The sequence below is a fragment of the Cydia splendana genome, chromosome 2 (assembly GCF_910591565.1).
Source record: "Cydia splendana chromosome 2, ilCydSple1.2, whole genome shotgun sequence".
NCBI lineage: Eukaryota > Metazoa > Arthropoda > Insecta > Lepidoptera > Tortricidae > Cydia > Cydia splendana.
In genome coordinates this window covers 6,098,950-6,122,325 of record NC_085961.1, presented here as the reverse complement: position 1 = coordinate 6,122,325, position 23,376 = coordinate 6,098,950, and the positions used below count along the sequence as shown (strand labels likewise).

General features: G+C 37.0%; 2 protein-coding genes across 3 annotated transcripts in view; one reads left to right on the top strand and one right to left on the bottom strand.

The window, feature by feature from the left end:
* Positions 1-22,205, top strand: part of LOC134802172 (homer protein homolog 2) — a 35,494-nt gene extending 13,289 nt beyond the window's left edge. For both annotated transcript variants that reach the window (XM_063774777.1, XM_063774769.1), the window contains exons 3-11: positions 556-687; positions 1,023-1,196; positions 2,047-2,112; positions 2,398-2,543; positions 14,144-14,310; positions 14,810-14,925; positions 15,489-15,605; positions 16,085-16,180; positions 16,417-22,205. In XM_063774777.1, coding sequence (XP_063630847.1) covers positions 556-687; positions 1,023-1,196; positions 2,047-2,112; positions 2,398-2,543; positions 14,144-14,310; positions 14,810-14,925; positions 15,489-15,605; positions 16,085-16,126 — 960 coding nt within the window. In that variant the 3' untranslated portion in view covers positions 16,127-16,180; positions 16,417-22,205. The remainder of the gene's footprint in view (positions 1-555; positions 688-1,022; positions 1,197-2,046; positions 2,113-2,397; positions 2,544-14,143; positions 14,311-14,809; positions 14,926-15,488; positions 15,606-16,084; positions 16,181-16,416) is intronic.
* Positions 3,533-10,809, bottom strand: LOC134802190 (cuticle protein 7-like). The gene is made up of 4 exons (XM_063774788.1): positions 10,717-10,809; positions 5,232-5,393; positions 4,439-4,535; positions 3,533-3,819 (listed from the first exon to the last, which is right to left on the bottom strand). The coding sequence occupies exons 1-4, from the start codon at positions 10,729-10,731 to the stop codon at positions 3,596-3,598; spliced, it is 498 nt and encodes a 165-aa protein (XP_063630858.1). The 5' UTR covers positions 10,732-10,809; the 3' UTR covers positions 3,533-3,595.
* Positions 22,206-23,376: the final 1,171 nt, after the last annotated feature.

Here is a 23,376-nt window from a genome sequence, read left to right as displayed (position 1 = left end):
TATGCATTATCACAATTTGCATCTCACTAATAATTACCTTTTTTTCCTAAATTAAGCGTCTTATATGCTTTTTATTTTATAGGTATTGTTAATACACGTTAGCACTCATCAATAAAATACAATTATGTTCTTAAATCTCACTTTTTGAATATTTTATAAGAAATCGTTTTTACCCACCTAAATGAGTAAATACGGGTATTTATCGGGTCCTTTGAGTAAATACTCAGTATTTACTCACCCCTACCCATCTCTAGCTGCGACTTCTAGTTTGCGGTCACTGGTGACGAAACTATCTGCCCGAACGCCTATCGGATCTATAAGCTATGTGTCACGCCCTCTGTCATTTAACCCTTCAACTTCCTGTCCAGTCGATATTTCTGTCAAAACGGGACCTTGAAGTTTTCAATTTTAATTGTGAGGCTCTGCCAACACGATATCGAATCGAGTCGGTGGGATTCGAAGGGTTTTGCGGGCAAGTTACTTTAGGTTCTCCTGCGGATCTCACCATTGGTCGGCTACACTATACCACAATATTAATGTTGGGTTCTTCCGCAGGCGGTGATTAACAGCACAATAACGGCAAACATGACCTTCACGAAGACGTCTCAAAAGTTCGGACAATGGAGCGACGTGCGGGCCAACACGGTTTACGGGCTCGGGTTCGCGTCCGAAGCAGAACTGGGCAAAGTAAGTACATACATCCCTACTAATAATATTAATGCGAAAGTAACTCTCTGTCTCTCTTTCAGTCTGTCTGTTGCCTATTTATGCTTGAACCGCTAAACTGGTTTAGATTAAGATGTAATTTTGGTATGGAGATCGTTTGAGTCTCGGGGAAGGACCTATGTCCATAGTTTTCATCACAGAAAGCATCATTCTACGCAGATGTAGCTACGTGGGTAGAAACTACTAAGAAACCCTTTCAGGTTTAGTACGTCCGTTTTTTATTAAGTAGCTTAACCTAGTCCTAACTTTATTGATATCGATTTGTGTTTCTTGCTCAAACTAAGAATTTGTTCCAGTTCATAGAAAAGTTTCAAGAAGTGAAAGAGGCGATCCAGGCGCAGCAGATGTCCGGCAAAGCCACCAACGGCAACAGCGGGGCCGCCACGCCCGTAGCGTCCGCCACGGCGTCCCCTCTGCTAGCCTCCCGCGCGCCCGCCGACGAGCCCCCGGTCGCTGCTCCCCCAATACAGGTACCATCAGTACAGTAAGGCTACCAATGGCAACAGCCTGTGGCGTCCGCTACGGCGTCCCCTTTGCTAGCCTCCTGCACGCCCGCCGACGAGCCCCCGGTCGCTGCTCCCCCAGTACAGGGACAGTGAGCTGCGAAATTGTATGGAGAAATTAAGTTATGAATGAATTCATTGATAAGGTCGCCATGCACTTTTGCGGCTGATGGTACCATCAGTCTAGTCTAGACTGATGGTTGGTGGGTTTGCTAGCAAGCCGACCAACGGCAACAGCCAGTGGCGTTCGCTACTAGCCTCCCGCGTACTCCTGTACAAGTAGTATTAGTAAAAGTAAAAAGTCATTTATTTTTATTTTAGTATTAGCCTCAATCCACGGCAACAGCGCCCCCAGCCCAGTGGCGTCCCTTCTGCTAGCATATAAAACAATTCGTTGACTTTATTTATAATACCCCAGACGTGCCATCATAGTCAACTGACTATATCAAACTTTATACCATCAATTTAAGAGAGAGAAGATATTTAACTATAATAATCTGTTCAAACTCCTCAAAATTTACTAATTACTCTAGTATTTCCAGGCATTTTTAAGATAAATATTTTGAACGTTAGAATATTTAAGCTAAACCTTAAGTATCGAAGTTGAAGCACTTTAATATTTTACCTATCACAATAAACTTCAAAGTTTCGGGCTCGAAACTTTAAACTTTCTAAAGTTCATGTTCCGAGCAAAGTATTTCGTTCTTGAATGTCAAACTTCCAAGAATATAGCTTATATTTTCAAGAGTCGACGCTATCATCAATCAGTATCCCCACTTACAAGTTTTTAAACTTATCAATTTCGTTTTTGTCGTAGCCTAAAGTTGACAACGATGAAATGATGGTCCACCAAAGAGCTCACTCCGTGTCGTCCTCACTACAGGTAAGTTCAACCATTAAAATGATAACTATTGTAGGAATAGGAATAAATCTCTTCAATAGAAAACTTCGAGATATAAGATTACGTATAATTGACATAAATAATTTCTAATTGGACGTCGTAAGATACTCAGAACCACATGCTTAATTCTACTAGGATTCCGTAACATTTTTTAATTTAAGTACCTTGATTTATAGAAATAACGTTTTCCAAATTTAAAGGAAAAACGGAGGTACAGTTAAAACGTATAGTGTTTGCAAGGTGTTTCAATAGTTTTGTTTCCCGAAGGGCGGATATGCGACAGTAGGCCGAGCGCCGCGCGGCCCCCTCGCGTCCACGGCGGCGTCCGAGCGCTCGGAGCTGCCTCCCGGCGAGTCCGCAGAACAGCAACTGAGATACGAGAACGACCGCCTAAAACTGGCTTTGGCTCAGAGGTAAGTAAACCCTTTAACACAAGTTGAAATGTTCTAATATTGGTGATAGACAGAAACAGTCGCTCGAAAAGTCTTCAGTTGATATCCAGAGGTCGTGCCCTGCTAGTGCTAGTGACGCTAGTGCTGGTCCATTTAATGAGGGCTGCAGGGTCACGTTCGTTAGAAATGTTACTAGGCACGGTGTCGATCAGAAACCAAGGCAGGTGTCCGGAGATCACCGAGAAACGAGTAGTAATGGGACGTGAGTAAAACGATAACATATTTTTAACGTTTTATTACATTGCAAGTATTTTGTACAATACTTAAAAGCTAAAACTAATAGGTAAAACAGGTACAGTCTTCAAGTATAATAAAATTAGATAAATTCCATCTTCGTAATGTCTAAAATTAATATTTCTATATTTACTTGTCTTCGTTAAATGGGATTTTTTGACACCGATCTATAAAATTAGTTATTTAAAGCATTTTCGAGTCTCCTGCTAGCTCTGACTTGAGAATTGGATTGAGAGTCATCTCGAGTTCAATCTTTGAAAATAACTGTACGATTGAATATACTGTATTAAAACGGGTCATTCATGATTTATAAATCAGATTGTTTCACACGCTTTGCTCCACAACGGGGACTTTTATTGACAGCCACATGTGTCTTCGACGTAGACTTAAAAAAAAATGCTCCTCGTTATGGAGTGAGACTCGTTTTAATATATTTGGGTGAAGCAACTTTTTCTTGCCACTCTCACTGTCACTAGCCATAGTTACGTTCCCCTGGGTCACTCTTATAATCCGGGTTTTATGCTATTAAAATTATCAAAACATGATTTTTTGTGGTAGTTATAAACTCTTTCCATAAAGGGCTACTTAGCATGTTAGTAGAACGTGGTACAACAGTTTTTCTATTAAACTTTGCTAAATTTGTCTCCTGGCTGATGGGACAGAATAACAACAAAAAATAGTTGATCGACCCATTTATATGAAGATTCTGAAGTATCACGGAAGTTTTCTATTTGGAATGTCGACGAAGTAGGTAACTTATATTCTTAATACTGATAATTCTAATGATGCGCGTACCCAGCAATGGGCACGAAGCCATCATCAAACTGCTGCGGACTGAACTCGTGGTGGTACTGAATGGGTTCGTACTTGACCGCCTGGATGTGTTCTACGTGTTCCACGGGTTTGCCGATCTTGTGCACGACGGCGTTGAAACCGTGCTTATCGTCCGCCTCGTATTCCACCACTCGTTTTGTGCCGTCGGTTTCAGTTAGGGTGTAGCTGCCTGAAATTTACGTACATTTTCTTCAAAATCGAATTTAGCTTAAATTCTATTCTGACATCTTTCAATCAACATATATTAAATAGAAAAATATAAGAAAAAATAATATGGAAGCCCATACGAAAAAAATAATATCAATGTCTTCTACTCAATAGCTTTACGGTTGGTCTCTTGGGTCACTTTTTAAAACCATGGTTTTACAGAATTTAATACTTATTAGCCCATTATATTATGGAACTTTGGGGTATTTTTTTTAAATGAGTTAAGTTTATGCGTCTTTCTTGGATCCTTATACGCATGTTCAAACCTCATAATTCTCATAAAATTATATCATGTGATAAAAGCTTTACTAAAATGTACCCAAATCTTTAACTTGCACAATGTCCACAGAGAAGAAGCCAGTTTTCCTGAACGTTTTTGACTTATCTACTATTTTTATGTGTCACTGATGTCTCCTGGCTGACGGTAAAAAATAACCATAAGAAATAAATAATTATAATAGGTGTTCGTGCCGAATAAAAATAAAACTAAATCTTATTCGATATCGGCCGTAAATGGGGGCATGGAATGGAAAACACAATAGACTACAAGAATATTTTTGAATTAATATTTCTAATCATACCTTTAACTTTGTCGCCGTCGCGCGTCTCCCAGTGCTCCTTGTCGTCTCCGGTGTGCGGGTCCTTCACGGAGTAATCGAACGCGTACTTCGGATGAGCCTGAAAAATAAAATATGCGCTTTTGATATCTTTATTTGCGGTACCTATATTTTTTCTCGTCGTTGGTTTTTATGGTGAAAATTATGCGGTTTCAATGACCCTGGCATTTCCGAAATAGAATTATGCAGATTAATCGGAACTCATCGACTAAAATTATTTAATAGTCTTTTTTAATCATTGCTCGCGATTAAGTAGGTTAATATGAATGGTTAAACGATTACATTTTGCCCATCTCTTGTCACGATAACGACCACTAGCCAACGAACAGGCCGCGCCCGTACACTGATATAAAAAAAAAAACTTATATGGTAATTTATTTCGTCGTCTTCATGGTGGTAGTGGGCTATTAGACTCTGGCGCGGCAACACTACCTTGAAACTATATAGACGTCGATGTCGTGTTCGTAGCCATGGTAGCCATCATAGTTTAGTTTAGTTTAGTTTGTTTATTAACCATAATGTAACATGATCATTACATGGTAAGTCAGCATTTCACAATATTATACTTAAAGAGTATGAATTTACAAAGTAAATACGCTTAGTAATAATAAAAATCTATTTACAATTTGCGTCAATTAAAATATTTTTTAATAATAAATATTCAGTAATCGAATAGAAGGCATGGTTTTGGAAAAAAGTCTTGACTGTATTTAGGCCCATCGTGGCCAAGAGCAGCAGTAAGCATGATTAAACTCACGTGATAGTCGATGTCCTCCTCTTCATGATGGTAATGGTCGTCTAGGCTCTGGGGCGGTAACGCCGGCTTGAAGCTGTAGGCGTCTATGTCGTGCTCGTAGCCGTGGTAGCCCTCGTATTGGGCTAGCGTGGAGGCCACGAGCAGCAGCAGGGCTAAGGTGCGCTTAGAAAGAAAGAGAGAATACTATAGTTTATAAAAAAAGGCGTGTCTGTGACAGTCACCAATATGTGTAAGTTAATACCGTAACTTTGAGCGTATTATAAGAGTATCATAAGACCGGATTATTGTTTATTGTATTCATAGTTTTCTGCTGAGTTACGTCAGTCATTTCGTCGATCGAGGTTGATGCATCCGTTCCATATTAAACAAACCCTATTAAAGCGCCCTCTTTTAAATACCATGTCCTAATTCGAAAAGCTTTTAAAAATCAATGGTACGAAAAGGCAATAAATTATTTTAAAACGAAACGACGGAATGGGAAGTATCCCTACGAGTAGTACTTAAGTAAACATTATTTCTTTTATGAATCTTATATATGAATATGCGCTAAGTCCACGCACAGGTAATTCCAATTTCAAATTTGCAACCACTAACGAACTTCCTCACCAAACCGCCATTACAGTCAACGCGGAAACGCATAGAATTGCCCGTAGACGTCTGAACGTCGTATGTACGTGATCCATTACACGCAACGCTACCGCCACTTGCAAAAACGCGTTAGGTTTACTAGGTAAAACATAAACACTTTGTTAACTTAAAACGGACCTTAAGCCAATGCAGTAAGGCCGGTTATCCGTGTAACTATTTTGGTTTGCTTGTGGACGGATCAGGGAAGCGTATGTGGAAATTGATAATTGGCCTGGACATTTTGACGGATATTTATACGGTATTTAATTTTGTACAGCGATTGTCGGTTCTGATTTGAATTGTTAATATGTTTATTAAAACAGTATTGTGGTCATTGGTGGTTATGGTGATGTTAGTATAATGGAAATAACGCATATATAAGCGTGTAAATACACACCTATAACGTAAATGTACAATGCTCCGTTTGCTTGAGTGAACCATATCGGCATGTCCCATTTTTATATATTTTTTGTATAGGTTGCTACATATATTGCCTGCTAATATGTAATTTTCTTCTAAGTAAAATGTCTTAATTAGGTATTTCCTTTATGTATTTTAATATTTATGATCCTACTATTCATTTTTAAAGAGCTAATAAATGCTTTAATACGATTAAAGTTTTGGCAAAATTAGCTTCATCTTTAAGGTTTACTCAATTTGTTGTTTTTAGGCTTTTCTGTGACCCAGGAGACGAACAATTACTTTGTTACGAATATATTCAATAAAATTAATATTATCAGGGGCAGCTTACATAATTATACGTATTGTTGTTATTATTATATCAAAATAATATATTTTAGTGTCCTTCACACATGAACATCACAAACTGATGAGTAATGACAGTGATTTAGGAAACGAAAGTAAGTTACATTACGAGTCGGAAATAGGAGAATTTCAACTAAAATACTGTTTTATTTATTATGAATAATGGCAACAGCGTTTATTGACTCGATAGAAATCGTGTATGAATATAAGAACGTGGCAATCGATGCAGAACAAACTGTCAAACAGAGAAATCAGTTAGATAATTCGCCATTCGTATGTAAACATATTGTGACAGTCTCACCTTCGCGTGCGATATTCTCTAGTTTATTAGTATTAGTGCACTTACTCAACTATATACAACGAGAGGAACAACGTAATAATGGACCACGAAAGATCAAAGAATCATGTCTTTCGTTTATGTGGTTTTAAAGTTAGACCAAGACAAGTATGCAACGATTTTGATAGCACACGCAGTGCAGGTGTTATTTATACGTCATAATTTCATAGAAGTTTGACGTTTAAAATAACACTTGCACTGCGTGTGCTATCAAAATCGTTGCATACTTGTCTTGGTCTAACTCTAGTTATTACGTATGTCGAAAATTATATCTTATAGTAATATATCTTAAATGGTGTTAAACAGGTTGTATTCCAGTTTATTATCGAGTTTTTATTATTTTGAACGGGGTACTCTTGTGTATGTCAAAATGTTCTGTTTCGCTTTCGCCCTGACATTTACTAACTATATTTTAATCAACCATACACTCAAAACCGAAAACACCGTGTCATCTTCGTTACACCACAGACTCGTCATGCAATGCTTCTCGTCACCGTACATAATGACTCCTTCATTCATAAACTGGTACACTTAACAGCTTTCATTAACATCAAGTGTTAACAACAAACATTCATGTAAGTGCAAACATCGTATTAAGCTAGCGCGTTAGACAAGGTGTGTCAAAACAAACGCAAATTATTTAAGTACCTAGTTAATTATTTTTGTAATTGGTATTTTTTGCCCTGGTTAAAATTAAGTTGCAGTTGTGCTCAATTTTGGATACAAAATAGTATAGCAAATCGCAGGCATTGCATCGCAAATAGAAATAGTTTTCACAAACCACGCGAAAACATTTTGTATATAGACTGTGAAACACTATGGTACGGACACATTAGTTAGACGCGCTGACAATGGATTTTCGTACATTACCGGCTTAAAGCCGCCGCCGGCAGGATATGACTGATTCTGTAGAACATATTTCTGTGATTTATTTGTTAAGATTAACATTGTTTGTTAACATTGTATTCCAAATACTGTAAAATGAAGTCACGTTGTTCATTTAGCAAAATTTCTTTTGACAGCCCCACGCTAGTATGAGTATGTCCATAAAATATAAACTCATAAAAGCGCATACACATTATGCATAATTACTGCAGCCATGTAAGTATGACATTGTATTCATTGTATAGGCTTCGCACAGACCGCACACAGCGCCTGACATAATCTTATGTACAGTCACCGTAATATTTTACACGACGTAGCGCCCAAATATAACAAGCAGTTATGGTTCGGTAAATTAGGTTGTGTGTCTAATATTTTAGACTGTACAACTAGTGATTTCACCTGCGACTACGTCAAACTCCAATTACAGTAAAATTAAGTCACGCGTGCGTTAACACAATTTGACAATACGGTCAACGTTATAAATGATCATCGGGTGAAACTATCATGAACTGTTTGAGTCTACCGGCCATAAAATAAACATATTAATGTAATAATTGGTTTCACACGAAGTGAGGGCGGTATCGACATAGAACATTAAACTATCCAATTAACATTTAATATCATACTGGCAATTATTGTCAAAAAAACTACAATTTATTCACAATCGAATTACTCTTCCTTCCGCAAAGTAAACTTGCTGTTGTTAATTTAACCGCTAACCATCAGTCGGACAGGTCGGCAGAGCTTATCTGGGGCGACCAACTGGGAGACGTCCGGTCGGAAGGCCTAGGTACCGATGGATCGACGAGGTCCAGAAAGACCTGTGTGGCATACAAGCGGCTGAATGGCGTCAGATCGGACAGGATAGGAACGAATGGCGAAATATAGTGTCGGAGGCCAAAATCCACGTCGGGTCACTGAGCCAGCGAAGTAAGTAAGTAAGTGTCAGTCGGACCCTATGATTGTTTCCCTTAAAGTTCAACATGGTTTAAAAAGTTGGCAGCTGTATGAAACCACAAAAGTGTTGCCTCTGGCGAGATCGGACGCAGCAAATCTAATTACAATTAGTGCACATGAGATTACAGGTACACCGCTATTTACGCGGGATTATGTCACGCGGCGGCGCCAAGTACACACAACACTTGTGGTACATAGTGACCTCGGATACGTAATCAGGGATCATCTTTTCTGACTCTATATAAGAAATATATTGTACAGTATACAAAAACATGGGTGCATACAACTTACTCAAAAATATGTCCCATAATTCTCAATTCGCTGTCATAGGAGCTATGGGGCATATTCCTGAGTATGTTGTATGCACCCATTGCACCCATATTTTTACACTTGACTGTGCAGATTAGATTAGGTATGTACAATGCAATTTTATTTAGTAAATTTATTCAAGAACATTTTTAAGTAAACAAAAACCTAATAACCGTAAGATTAGAACTTCCTCAAATTGCTTGAGATCAAAATAGCATTAACGATATCAAATCAATGATATTGTTTAATTTTAACATATTGATTGGTTGACATCCATATTTATATTTATGTTTCGTGTTGATTTTAGAAATTGCGCTTACTTTTTACAGATTAGGAAACTATATTAACTGCATATTCGCCCCTGATCCAAATCTGAATACTAAACGGATAACAGTATAAATCGGTCTATTTAGATACTTATTCTTATATACCCTTTATAAAACCAAATAACACTACCTAATAAATCACTTCCAATTGTGCTGACTCGACGCAATGCCAGCAAAACTGACACGAAATACAGATATTTATTACATTTCCTATACTTTACTGCTGTATCTAATCTACCACCGACTTCCATTAACTCGTATCTTGTTTATCTTTGCTGTTACAATAACGGTCTTATGTCGTAAACGGTAGAGTTCAATTTGGGGATACCGATGGGGACAGGCAATCGGAACGTCGCGTGTCGTCACGGAAAGAAATTGGTTTTCACTCACTCTTAATTTTCTTGCGAATTTCGTTTTGTTTCGTGATTTGTTCGGGAATAATTTTAGATCCTACAGTGCCAGTCGTATACCACCTTCGTAATATATTTTTATAAAACGCAAGAAAACAATTCGAAACATGTGTGTGTAAGTAATATGACTACATTTTCACTGAATCTGTGATTGAATACGTAAAAATTAGGACAGGACAGGATTTGTAAAAATTAAAATACTTATTGTACTCATAAATTACACTGTGGAATTAACAATTAAGTGCTTCTTGTTATTCTGTCTCGTCAGCCAGGAGACATCAGTAACATATATTTTTGTAAATAAAATGTGTCACGTAATGCTAACATTACTGATGGTGATGGATGCCCCTTGGGCATATAACAAAAATGAAATGAATGGTTGGCGAGTTTCCCTATAAGAACACGAATTTAAATAAATAGTGACTCAGAGGACATAACCATGGTAACGAGTGGCAAGGAATAGTTTTTCCACCCAATCTTTAATTTTGATTTCATAAAATATTAGAATATCAAAGGGCTAAACCGAAATGAAAATAATAACTATAAACAAAAACATTTTATAATTACTGTCTTGGGTGAGACTTGAACTCACGGAATCTGGTTCATGTCTCAACATTTTTATAATTTATCCTTTTCGAGGTTCACTTTTTAAACATTCTTCTGAATTCTGTAATTATTATACACAACTGCATGAAACACGATTCGTATTAAAGGACAATACTACTTATTTACTAAGTAACCGTTTTGTATCACTACTGTACTAATTTACCACTCTCATTACATAATATACTTAGATTTTGAAAAAAGATCACATGGAAAAATTTGAACGACACGTCACACCACCACCGAAAAACTATTTTTTTACTCACAATTGAAATTTCCATTTTCGTTTCTCTAGTCAGTCCTCGCGTGATATAGCGAAATGTAAATTATTCGGTACACGATCAACTTATATCCAAGAAATAGTTAATTCTGCCCCTTCCCAGGTCCCCCACTAGTACGTAGTGTATCCATTGCTATACCGAGCATAGGCGAATCGAACGCGTGGTAGTACCAGAATAAGGGGGCCTCTAGAACCGTAAAATCTATGCGAATTCTTGAGCAGATTTTCACTGGTTCTCCAGAGCATTTAACTCTTCTGCGGTAATTAAGCAATGGCAATATACGGTCAGAGATGGCCGATCACTTCGTCAAGTGCCAACACGTTGACTTTGCTTTTTGCACCTTGTTGCTATGGACACAAGAGCGATTTTGCAGGATAATAAGTGTTTTAGGGATTCTAGGCATGAATGGATGTTACCTATTCGTTCCAAAAAATCAATACAATTATGATAATACTTCATACTAATTTAGTTGCTTTATTCCTATTTCTATTGGCTTCTCATCATATTTGGATTCTCAGTTTCGTTCATATTTTCTTACTCAATGGGTGATCTGAATTTATCGGATCTGGAATGCTGAAATTATGCATAAACCTTCTAAAACCATGGAGCAATGATTGATGATATCTGACAAAATAAAAAGGGGAAGTTTTATAATCAGTTTACAATAAGTACAAATATGAATTATTTCTCGCTTTTCCAAACGAAATGTCACCACACCTGCCCCGAGGGAAATAAATTCTAGTCTATTGCTATATTCGCGTCTGTAAGTTTAACACGCGACGGTAAACAGATTCGGCGATAAATTGTTAATGTGTCTGCGAGACTTTATATCTGCTCGTAAATGTGTAAGAGGGTCTTAAGTGAGCTCTTAAATTTGAGGTAGTTTAGCGAAACGTGCGCATATTATATGTGTATCGGGATTTTTACCGCTCCGGCGGAATATAGGAGTAATATAATATTTGAACGAATGATTGAGAGTAGGTATCTCATATTCTGGATTCGGATTTACATGAAAACATGGACGTCGTTTCTAATTTAACAATTTGTTATGGATTGGAAATGGTTTTGATAAGACCTTGACGATCTTCTTGGCGCTTGGCATTTGTATTGTAATTATTCGATAATGATGAAAGAAATATTTTTATGGCTGGTTACCAGGCTACAAGTCATCCTGAAAAGGAACCGGCTCGTCGAGTTCAAATAACTTTTACATGGGTAGAAAATGGTTAACCTAGTAGTACGTTATCAATGCTATAACTTAAACTATTTCCTTTTGTACCGAAGTATTAAGTATATGCTTTTTCTAATAACGCTTTCTTGCACAACACTTAACACAATGATTGACGAGCGCACCTAATTATTACAGCTGTATTTGCTTAATAATTAAGGCAATTCACGAAACACGTTGCCTCGGTCAACTTCATCCCTAATATAAATAGACCTCGCGATCCGTAAGATCTTCATTATAGGACATCAGTCATCACTCTTATGCTGGTTCACGTTTTGCAATGCGTTCGCAAGCTTTTCGAATGTTTCCGTAAGTATGAATATGGTACGGTCGGTTAGTATGTAAACTGCTAAAAGATGAATGCCGTGCCGGAAACTTGCCCGTTAATATTTCCCCGTGTTATGCTTGCCCGCTGAAAGATTTAGTAGGTCTTTGTTAAGGTGCTTTGGAACAGCAGACGTATACATACTTACCTGATTTTCAACAACAAACTTCTCCTGTTTGAAAGTGGGATAGATTGAAAACCATCACCGGTGCCGTACAGGCCGTTCATTAAAATCAGTTCAGTAGTTTCAACGTTTCGTGGAATGGAATAATGTGAAAGTGTGGTTTGTATCAGTTGGTTTCCCGTAAATAAATTATGAGAGGATATTATATTTAACAATACGCATTAATTGATCCAACTAGTGTCCACATTTTATATACAAGAATGGAAAAATTATAAAAGTAGCTAATTGCATAGGGACGTACACATATCACTTGCGCAACGAACGATCTAAATCGGATAGGGAAACGATCCGATCTTCACGTCCATTAGTAAACGTAAGCTATAGTATACATAAAGCGGATAGCTTATGCTGTCCAGATACTCAATTCAAGTATGCCAATTAAGATATTTGTTTCATTCTTATACCTTTTCAGAATGCGCGTTAGATCTATTTTGTGCAAGGGGTATGGTAGTCTCACCATAAACAACACCAACTAATTACTTCAAGCACTAATTTATATTTATTTATGCGAGCGCGATTTGATGTGAGTTATTGAGTTGCATTTCTTTCCTCAAAGTGACCCAGAAACCAAGAAGTGACAGCCAAGACTTGCCTACGTGTATAAATTATTTTAAGGTTAAGTAAACGGAACCTAATCGCGTATAATTATATTTAGGTATGTACCCCGACACCCCTCCTGAATCAATCTCTAGCCCATTAGCGTATAGTCACGTCCAAAACGGAGGGAGCAAAGTAAATTAAACATAATTACGCGATTTAGGCCCGTTTATTTAAAATAACGCGTAAAAATCGCGAAGAATATAAAGTAGGACGCCATTAAATTAAATTCTGAAACCATTACACACACTTGTGTAAAAATATTTCCAAATCTAGACCGTTGGTGAGCATTAAACAATATTTCCAATTACACAAAGTTATGATATGATGCCGCTGTTCGCATAATTGGTACATCGTTACGTTCGGAGCAACCAGTGCGGATCACCAAGATCTCTAATCTTCTCCGTTACTTCACAAAACTCTTACTTACCTTATCTTGACAACACAAGTTTGAACTCTATTCTGTACACGTTAAAGTCACATTCTGAACAATAAGACCCAGTATGACGTTAGCTAGTGTGATATGTTATGGCCCAATCGATGAAATAGATCTTACATATATCTTAATTGCTATAGGCTTATGTTTTATTAGCGAAACGCATGAAGCTTCCGAGATGCCTGCGTGTTTCATGTGGATTATGTAACTAGGTACGATTGAAAGACTGATAGAATCTGTGGTTGCTTAGTGTAGATGGTTTTAATTTCTAACATGAAATGATTCCTTGAAATTATTTTCTGTTGTTGACTGCACTATGTGACATCTTTCGCATATATTGTGCTGGAGCCGGAATTAAAATCGTACGCTAAAATATAAATGTGATTTTTATTGTTCTTTTTTTTGTGCGTCTTAAATAATTGATTGGTATTTAGGGCGTCCCGAGTATAGGTAACCAATGCTAGTGTCTCTATCTGAGAGGATACCTGTAATTAATCTAACAGCTTGAAGTTAAAACGTTTTTACCCGGAAAATTCTACATTATTCCGTGCATTTGGTGTGTGTTATTGCCTTAGGAGGATGAAAGTTTAATCTAGAAATCTTGGCTAGTATATCATTAAGGTTGGTATTTCTTCTCCACAGCTCAGCGAATGCCAAAAAATGGGAGGTCGAGCTGGCAACACTGAAGAGCAACAACCTCCGCCTAACAGCCGCCCTGCAGGAAAGCACCGCCAACGTCGACGAGTGGAAGAGACAGCTGCACCAGTACCGGGAGGAGGTGGCCCGCGCCAGACACTTTGCTGGGAAAGGTTAGTCTATTGTCATTGACATCATTTCCACCAGGCTGATATTTTGAGCTCTTTGCGTTTATCTCTGTTGAAGCAGAAATGTTCTCGAGATACAGTTACCTACTCGTACTTCACAATGCGCCAAGGGAGGAAATGGGACCCCTGTTAGGTTTTCGTAAGCCTTTGCGGGTCAATCTTACAAGGGACCGCAAGGACTATCTATGACTACTCCAAAATATTGTTCATTGGCTCTACTTGACTAGTTTTGCTAGTTTTATATGAATACACGGTATAGGCTTTTTCCGTAATAATCTTCGTAATACTGCGTGTAAAATATATAAGGAAAGGACGTGGTGGATTTTATGAGGTCTATCATTCATTCATATCTATCATTTGTATGCTAGCCAATCCGATTTATTTTATGTTCCGTTTTAGTTCTTTCCTCCATGAACGTTGTAGGGGGCATGTATCTTTCGATTTATGTAAATATGAAATCTGATTGGTTATGCAATCGTTCCAGGCAACGATGCGAGCGAAGCTGAGCAGCTGCGGCAGCGCGTGGCGCAGCTCGAGGCGGAGCTAGCCCAGAAGAACGAGGAGCTGGCACAGTTCACCAAGTCACGGAAGAGTGAACAGGTACTGATCCGTTAACGGCTCAGCATAGCTGGACGTCTTGGGTTTAAGGTATCGACACGAAGGTAGCCGAGCTGCGGTAGCGCGTAGCGCACCTCGTGGCTGAGCTGGCCCAGAACAACGAGGAACTCGCACAATTCACCAAGTCCCAGAAGAGTGAACAGATACTATTGCATTGGCAAAATTACAAGTTCATCACGAAAATACTAGAACCAGTGTAGTACACGGATTTCAACTTCTTACTCCCCAGCCATTAAAGTTATGTGAGTTATGGAGCGCTGGTTGCTGGGGTGACGCGTGTGACTTTTAATGTAAACCACCCCAGATCCAGGATTCGAACCCGGGCTCGCACAGTCAGCAGACCTAAGCAGTCGAGGTGTTCAAAATGCACAACTTACTCACACCATTTATTAAGGAAGCAAGGCTGTATGCATTCATTTTGACCATCTCAGTTTGTTGGAACTTATGAATAACTGAATAATTAATAAAAAACTATAAAGGCACCATCCGCTATCATCATAATTATCTTCATAACTGTATTTTATCTCTATGGATCGATGTTTCAGGACGCCGAAGCAAAACTAGCTCAAAGCCAGCTGGAGCTAGCCCTAGCCGCCCAGGACGGACAGCGGCAAGTCATCCAGGCGCTCAACGACCAGCTGGCCCGCCAGCTCGAGGAACTGGTATGTTGGAGACTATCCTACCCTGTTCTACTAGTAGTCCAAAGTAGTTGTCTGCTACGGTGCTACGTCGTCACCGTACCGCCTAGCAGCTCTTGTATTGCAGCAAATACTTCATGGTTAATTTAACGTACGCTTAACGCTTAACACTATGCACGAGGTCTAAGGAAGCAAAATAAATCTCCGCTCACCCCTCACACCCTCGCGCATTCTCTTGTATGATTGCTATCTAAGTCTCCGTATCAACGGACCTCTCAACGAATCAATCTGCTTCTATTACAGCTATTCAAACCTAATAGTTCCATCGGAAATTCGAACATCGGAACTGGGAATGTTTATGAGCAACATAATTTATATGTTACTTGTAATGAATGAAACTGTTTTTATTGAAGAGTTTGTAGGTGACTGAAGTTGTCCTCTAGCTGTTTTTTTTCTCTATTCTCATGAGCATGTCTTAATATATTTATATATTTTCCTTTCAGTCGACGATCCACCGCGAGATTAACACGGCGCTGCAAACATGAGACGCGGCCTCCATTCAGCCGCCTCCTATATACGCGTCCGTTGTCAAGCCACCGGTAAGTATTAATAAAATGGATAAAAATAAACAGTACGCCAGAAAATTAAAAGTAAGCTCTTATCTCTATAACCACAGTGATACTGCTATCTATCCGTTGAAAACAGGACCAACACACCAAAAAGGTTGTTAGTGTTTTGAAGTTACTAACAAAGTCGAGATTCCAAAGAATATCTTTTTGTGACTTATTTTTCTTAATCCTGACTTATACAAGTCCATTATTTGTGTGGTGCGCAGGACCGGCGGCTGCCGCTGCTGCTGCGCGCGCGGGAGGGGCGGGACGGGAGGGAGGGGGAGGAGCCGAGCTACGTGACGGTGAAGACGAACAAATGAACAGCGTTCTCGGTATTTCGCAAGGTGCACGAATTCTTTTAATTTCCTACCTGTATTCTTGATTATCTTTTCGTGATGTGGTCTCAGTGTTCGCGGTCTAATCTGCTACTGTTTAGGCGGGCACCCGTTGTGACGGGCACGAATACCGTTCTCCCAGGAAACCTTACACCTGTGAAGTCTACAAGTAGGTGCGTGCCCTTTTCATACAGATAGATATTCTGAAAATGCGTGTATTGTGAGCGTCCGCCGCGGTAATCTTTGGCCTTTAGTCAGGAGGTACTGCTAACGATAAAAAATTTAAAGTGTTCTTTTTTTACTTACTCTAGCTTGGATTTTAAATAAAATGTAACGTGAATAAATTAACATATAATAACACGTACTTCAGATTCTGCGATTAGCACTTGTTGAAATAATTTGAGCCGAAAATATATTGCATCCTGACGAGGTCACGGGATCACAAGGTGGGCTGAGAAAAAACGTATTTTTCCTTGTCACTCAAACAAAGCGAAACAGTTTGCTTTCAATTACTTATTTAATAAACAAGTAACATTTTAAATCGTTGCAACATTGAGATCACTCAACACTGTAGTTTTAACATCACTTTTTAATTTTACATCATGACATCCGCACATCACAAATGTCACTCGTTTTTATCACTGCATAATGTTTCACAAACAATTGTCAAATTTTAACCATAACTTGCTTTTCGGATTGTATGGGTAGATATATAAGCTGTCATTCCATAACCTACCAAAGTGCACATGCACTGTATTGGCATTAACGGTTATTTTCAAAATATGTCTTATTGTTTGAGATGAGAGTCTGTATGCTAAAAACTATAATTAAAGACGTTTTTCATTGTTATAGCAGAGGATTTCAGCTCTGGTTTTCATCAACATGTTCTCGAATAATAAATATAGTCATTTTGTATTTAAAATATAAATGAGAACGAACGAGAAATTTATCATTTCTCTGGCCTAAATAATTTCTTATAATATTTACGTACAGTTATTCCTTTCCTAACGTATGACATCTCTCTTGCACTGTATTGCATTGAATCCAATTCTTATTGTCTTTGCAAGTCACAATGAAAACTAATATTATGCCATCTCAGTCACATAAATAATTGTTTATAATTAGTGGAGATAAAATATTGCGTGACAGCTATCTCATACAAGATAATGCTCCAAAGTTCTTCAATATTAGAAGAAATAGTTGTTAAGTTAATAATTTTCAGAATAATCTCTATTGCGCATTTTAATGCATTTCAGAACACGTCAGATGTGTTGAGTTAGCCTCGAATCTGTAGGTAGTCATTTTAGCGCCTTGTCACTAACGCATTTGGGTGAGCCGATAATTTTACTGAAGTAAAAGTGGTGGTGATTGTAATCCTACTCATTTGGTGGACCAACCACAAACCTGATGTAACAAATCGCTAAAATAACTTGCTATTTTTGAGGCTGACTGTGCGTGTGTTATATATAAAGTCTTTATTATACATTGCATACTACGCAATGAAATTAATAACATAAATTAAGACATGTATAAGTTCTTTTTAATATAAAGACACGTGTCGTCTTGTACATACGTTGTAAATCGTGTTATCGATCAAATGCCAAAAACTTTTATTAATTTTAAAATACTAATGTATATTTTTAAACGGTAGTATGATAAGTTTGTTTTTAACTGTTCGCATGGTGAAATACCGAACTAGAAATGATGTTTTAATGTACCCCTATTCGGAATCTACGTCTGAAGGAAGGCAGGCTGTGTCGTGTCCTAGTGTATGTGTATATTGAATTATTCTGTAATTGATATTATACCTAAATTAACATTAGTCGAGACACCACCATTGCGTTGCCATCGACACTCCAAAACGCAAATTAAATTATAAAATTTAATATATAAAAGTAATTCATTATAACGGGACATGGAGGCAGTGTTTTCATATATACTCGTAAATAAAAGTTAATTTACTCTCTATAGTATTATGAAATTATTAAGTATTACTTATAGATAAACTTGAAGTTCTGTATTACTATATGTAGGTTAATGTTCTCGTTATAAATCATGTCAACAATTTCGTTGATTTCGGAAGTAATGAAAATTACTAAACCACCGCGTGATAATGAGAATATTGTACCACAAAATAATTGCACACTGTGAGGATTTAGAATCATTATATTTTAATGAAGATACGACATATTTGTATGAAAACACTGGCTCATATTCTCGTTCTAATGAAAATTTAAAAACAATGAAAATAATTATATGCTTGACTAAAATTTGAAAAGCGAAACATAAAATTAATAAGATATTACATAGTTGTAAGAGTAATGTTTACCAAAATTATTTCCTATTAATTATAAACTTACTGATCTGTAAGAATGCCTATGCATTCAAACTATGCATTTCTTTTACTCGAATATGATGTTATTTTTATTTACTCTACAGTATTTAACTATCTCTTGAATAATGATAAACTAGTATTTTAATGTGGTAACTTTGTCGAATAATGTAGGCGATATTCATTTTTTAGCCTCGTATTTCGAAAAATAATGATCTGTAGATAACTTTTATGCCACCTAACTAAAATAAAAAAAAATATTGCAAAGATTACAACCTTTGAATAATTTTAATTTCTCGCTCTTTCAATATTAGATAAAGACTTCTAAAGTTCGACCTACATTTTTCGTCAAAATAACATAACCTTTAAATATATCTGGTATAAGAAGATTATTGTCCAAATATAAAATTCCAATCCTAGTATTAAGGTACGGATTCCTAGTAACACGTTGATTTCGCTTACGTTTCAAAACCCTGTATTGCATAGAGTCCCCTTAGCGAATTAGTGAACTTTTGACAGATAATAGTTGTCTGTAATGCGCGTCAAAACTATTGACCGTTGTATTCGCTGCCAAAAATCATTACTACACATTTAAAAGACTTTTAAGAATGATCCACGGTGTACACTTGGCGTCAGGCGTGTCAGCTCTCTTCAGCTCACGAGGATGAGCTATTCATTAGGTATTAAATTATTCTGTGATCATCAGCACAACACAGGGACTAGCATAACGGTCTGGCAAACCTAAATCTGGTGCACGAGAATGTCATCTGCCTCTCCCGCTTAGTACTAATTAGAAAGAGATGGGTGGCTTATGTCACACGTGACCTTAGTTGTTATAGCTCCTCAGTAGTTAATTATAAGCGCTCGGATAACTGTGAGTAATGATTTTTGACATATATTATTAACAATATTTTTATTTTTTATTTTATTAATTAGTTATATCAGTATTTCAAGCAAGGCTGGCTTTTTGTTTTCGTTTATTTTTCAAATTCATTTTTATTTGAATACAGATGAATATTCTCTGTCAAACCTCTATGAAAATATTAAAAAAACAAAATGATATCATTGAAAAAGGCTGAGGACACAATTTTTAAGATATACAATGTTTCTAAACAGGGTAATTTCATTTACTGTTGTGTAATTTTGAATAGAGACGTTGTTATTCGATTTTTACTCTTGTCTATTGAATAACAAGACGCATTTTCGTAGTAACACTTTGTTGGCTAACGTTAAAAAAAACGAGCGTTTTTCTAAGTGCTTGCCAAACACGTATTGTAAAAATATACGCGATTTTACTATGTGTAGCTAAACGTATAAAAATGTAATCGAAATTTTAGTATTAACGCTATTTCATTATTTCTTTCCGCAGTTGTTATTATTAAAAATAGATTTAATTGAATATGATATTATTTCATAGGTAAATTAATACTTAGTTTTAGGTAAAAATATAAGTGTTTTATAGTGACTCACTATTTATTTGTAAATGTAAATCTGTTTATCACATAATTATAGATAGTGTAACGTAGCCCGAATGATCTGTTGGTATTGAGAAGTGTAATATAGCGTTAGGAGTAAAGTAAGTGTTATTTTCAACATTCGTAAACAAAATGTTAAGTGTGGTTGCAATATATATAGATACATTATCATAGAACAGTTATAATGAAATAGAACAAATGTATACAATTGATTTCCTATAGACAAAATAAATCTCAGATTAAAATAGAACGGAAAGAAGAATTAAAATAGCGAAATGACAGAACAATCAATGGAGATGGCTCGCATGTACCCACCGACTTGAATTGGAGTGCCAATGTGTATAATGTAGTCCATTTTATGTATGCCTCACACCGCTTCAACGATACTAGTTTTCATTATAATAAGGAATACATTTGTATGGTGAATTCATTATCTTCTCGAGCACTTCAATGTATTAATCAATGCTGACAAGTATATTTAAATGATATACTTTTTAGCATACCTTTAGATAGTGTTCTAATATTGTGTAAGAATACTGAGAAAAGTGTTCTTTTGTGCATTAGAACGCTATTGTTTATAAAAAGAGGTAAAATGCTCGCATTCTGCCGTCGTAGATAAAGTATTGTATTCAACGTCCCATAACTAGGTCTTAAAATTCTCGGGTCTGTTATTAAAAACATCGGGCAAGTCTCGTTTCATAACTTCCACCCTCGAATCCCCAGAACTCTTGTTATGTGACTGTTGCATAAAATACTATCCTCGTGCTCGTGCCGTCCAATGTACGTTGTTATTCTGTTTCATTGGAATTTCAACCATTATTAAAACGAATAGAGTGACATTTCTTTTGTCTCGTAAAATTTTCGAACAAATGAAATTCAACCCAATTAAAAATACAACTAGATTGAAACTTCCTTAGCTATAATTTTGTATGGTGGGTGGCACGAGGATTTAGGAGAACTGGTGTCGTCAGCGGTCCGTGAGCCGTCTTCGTTGTGCGCCATACTTGTTGTATTCACGACATAGGATATTATAAATTAAATTATTGTTTTATAGGCTACGCTGCGTTTGTTCCTTTCACAGTGCGTGACAATTATGTAATACTAATATTTATTTATTTTAAACTTACTTCGACCGTTGCAATCGTGTACCTATTCGCAATATTTGAAATTGTAGTTTCTGAGATTGGATAATTTGATTTTTTACTATTTAACTCCCGTGAGACTCGGAACATATTCAAATTTAATTTAAACGGGTTTCTCACACTATTTTAGTCGGAATATGACCTATGGCCCGCGCAATAAAATGGATCTGAATGCCTAAAAGGGAATTGTGCAATAGAAACTAGTAGGTATGTCTAGGTTTTAATCTAATTTGGGCAAAGATAATTTAAGTGCACAAACTCGCTTGAAATGTGTATAATTCTTGAATAATTTAAAAACTGTCGAAACGTGTAGCATAATTAGTACATTATATGGACATGGATCATATTCATATTATTGCAACGAAATAAAGATGCCAATTGCCACCTCACGTTGTTGTTAGAGCTTTTAAAGAAGGTACTTACCTCAAATTCACCGATTCTTTTTACTTAATGATTTTCATACAGTACCTGATTATTTGAAATTCACCGATGGTTGTCAATGAATGTCAGGGCTCTGTTCTGAAATGCATCGCGAAATTACAAGCAAGGCAGAAGTTTAATAAAAGGTATATAAAATGAATGAATTTGAATGATTGGTCCCAGAATGGAGTCCCTTATTAACAAACGCAGCAAAGCCTACGTATGTGTACGTAATATCTTCCATTAGTTTCGTAGTCGCTGTGAGCTACCGTATGCATTACAATAAATATATAAATATCGATTTAAATATGTAACGTATTTTATTTATTTCCCTAACCCTTTAAAATTGTATACTTACATTTAACGCGCCACTATAAACCTTACTGGTATGTACATTACTAAGGTTAATATTAAACGTCTGTGGACGTCTTTGGCAGTCAAATTATATTAATTAACCCTTTAGAGCGTTAAAGACTTCATAACATCGCATTATGCTTGCCCAGGCAAGCGATTGATAGTGTAAGTACGTGCTGTCATATAGGTACCTACTGCCGAATGCGTGCGCACTAAAACGTCCGAAATACACAGTGTAATGCATTCAAGCCATCTATTTATCATCATGTAAAGTCATAAATTTTACTTTTTTAATTTTAATAAACGCCACAGACGGCAATTGACGTCAACGCAAAATCGTGACAACGACGCCAACGACGGCATTTGACGTCGATCGTTTTTTGATGAAAATCTACTGAAAAACACCACACTTTTAGGTTGGCATTATTTATTCTCAAAACTAAATTTTACCCCAGTGGCGTGAGTGGCACGGCAAATGGATGCGCCGTTTGGCGTTCAAAAGGTTATTATATTGAATGAATCATCTCCATTCATAATGTTTCCATGCAAGTTTGCAGCTCGTTGTAGGTAGGTACCTACTTATCTATGTGCGCTGTCTAAATAGTGCTAGCTAAGCCCAATGACCTATCGGATGGATAATGGCCAGTTCTAAAACATAGGCAAAATACGAAAGTGTTTTAGCTCCATCGGATGCCGGATTTTTAATACACCTTTAAATTTATGGTCAGGGATAGGCAAGGATTTTTACTTAACGATAATACGTTTCCTTATCCTACAGGACCTCGCGTGATCCAGGAGTCGTAAACAACCGGTTGTCAACTCATTAGTGTAAGTGGTTGCCACGGCTTACCCTCCGCCGAATAAGAACGTAAGTACTCAAAAAGTATTGGTAGTTATGCCCTTTTTGAATGGAAAGGAAGAAATTTGTGGGCTGGATGAAAAAGGGGAATTTAATGAGTTTTGTTTCCTTGACGGAATTATGAAGGTTTATAAAGACGGGGTGAATCACGTGAAATTAAGGTATGCTGAGTTATGGTTCAGTGTTGCAAGGAATCGTTATACAGAGTGTCTCAAGACAAACGAAATATTCAGCAAATTTTAGTAGATTCGGAGATATAGTTCAATT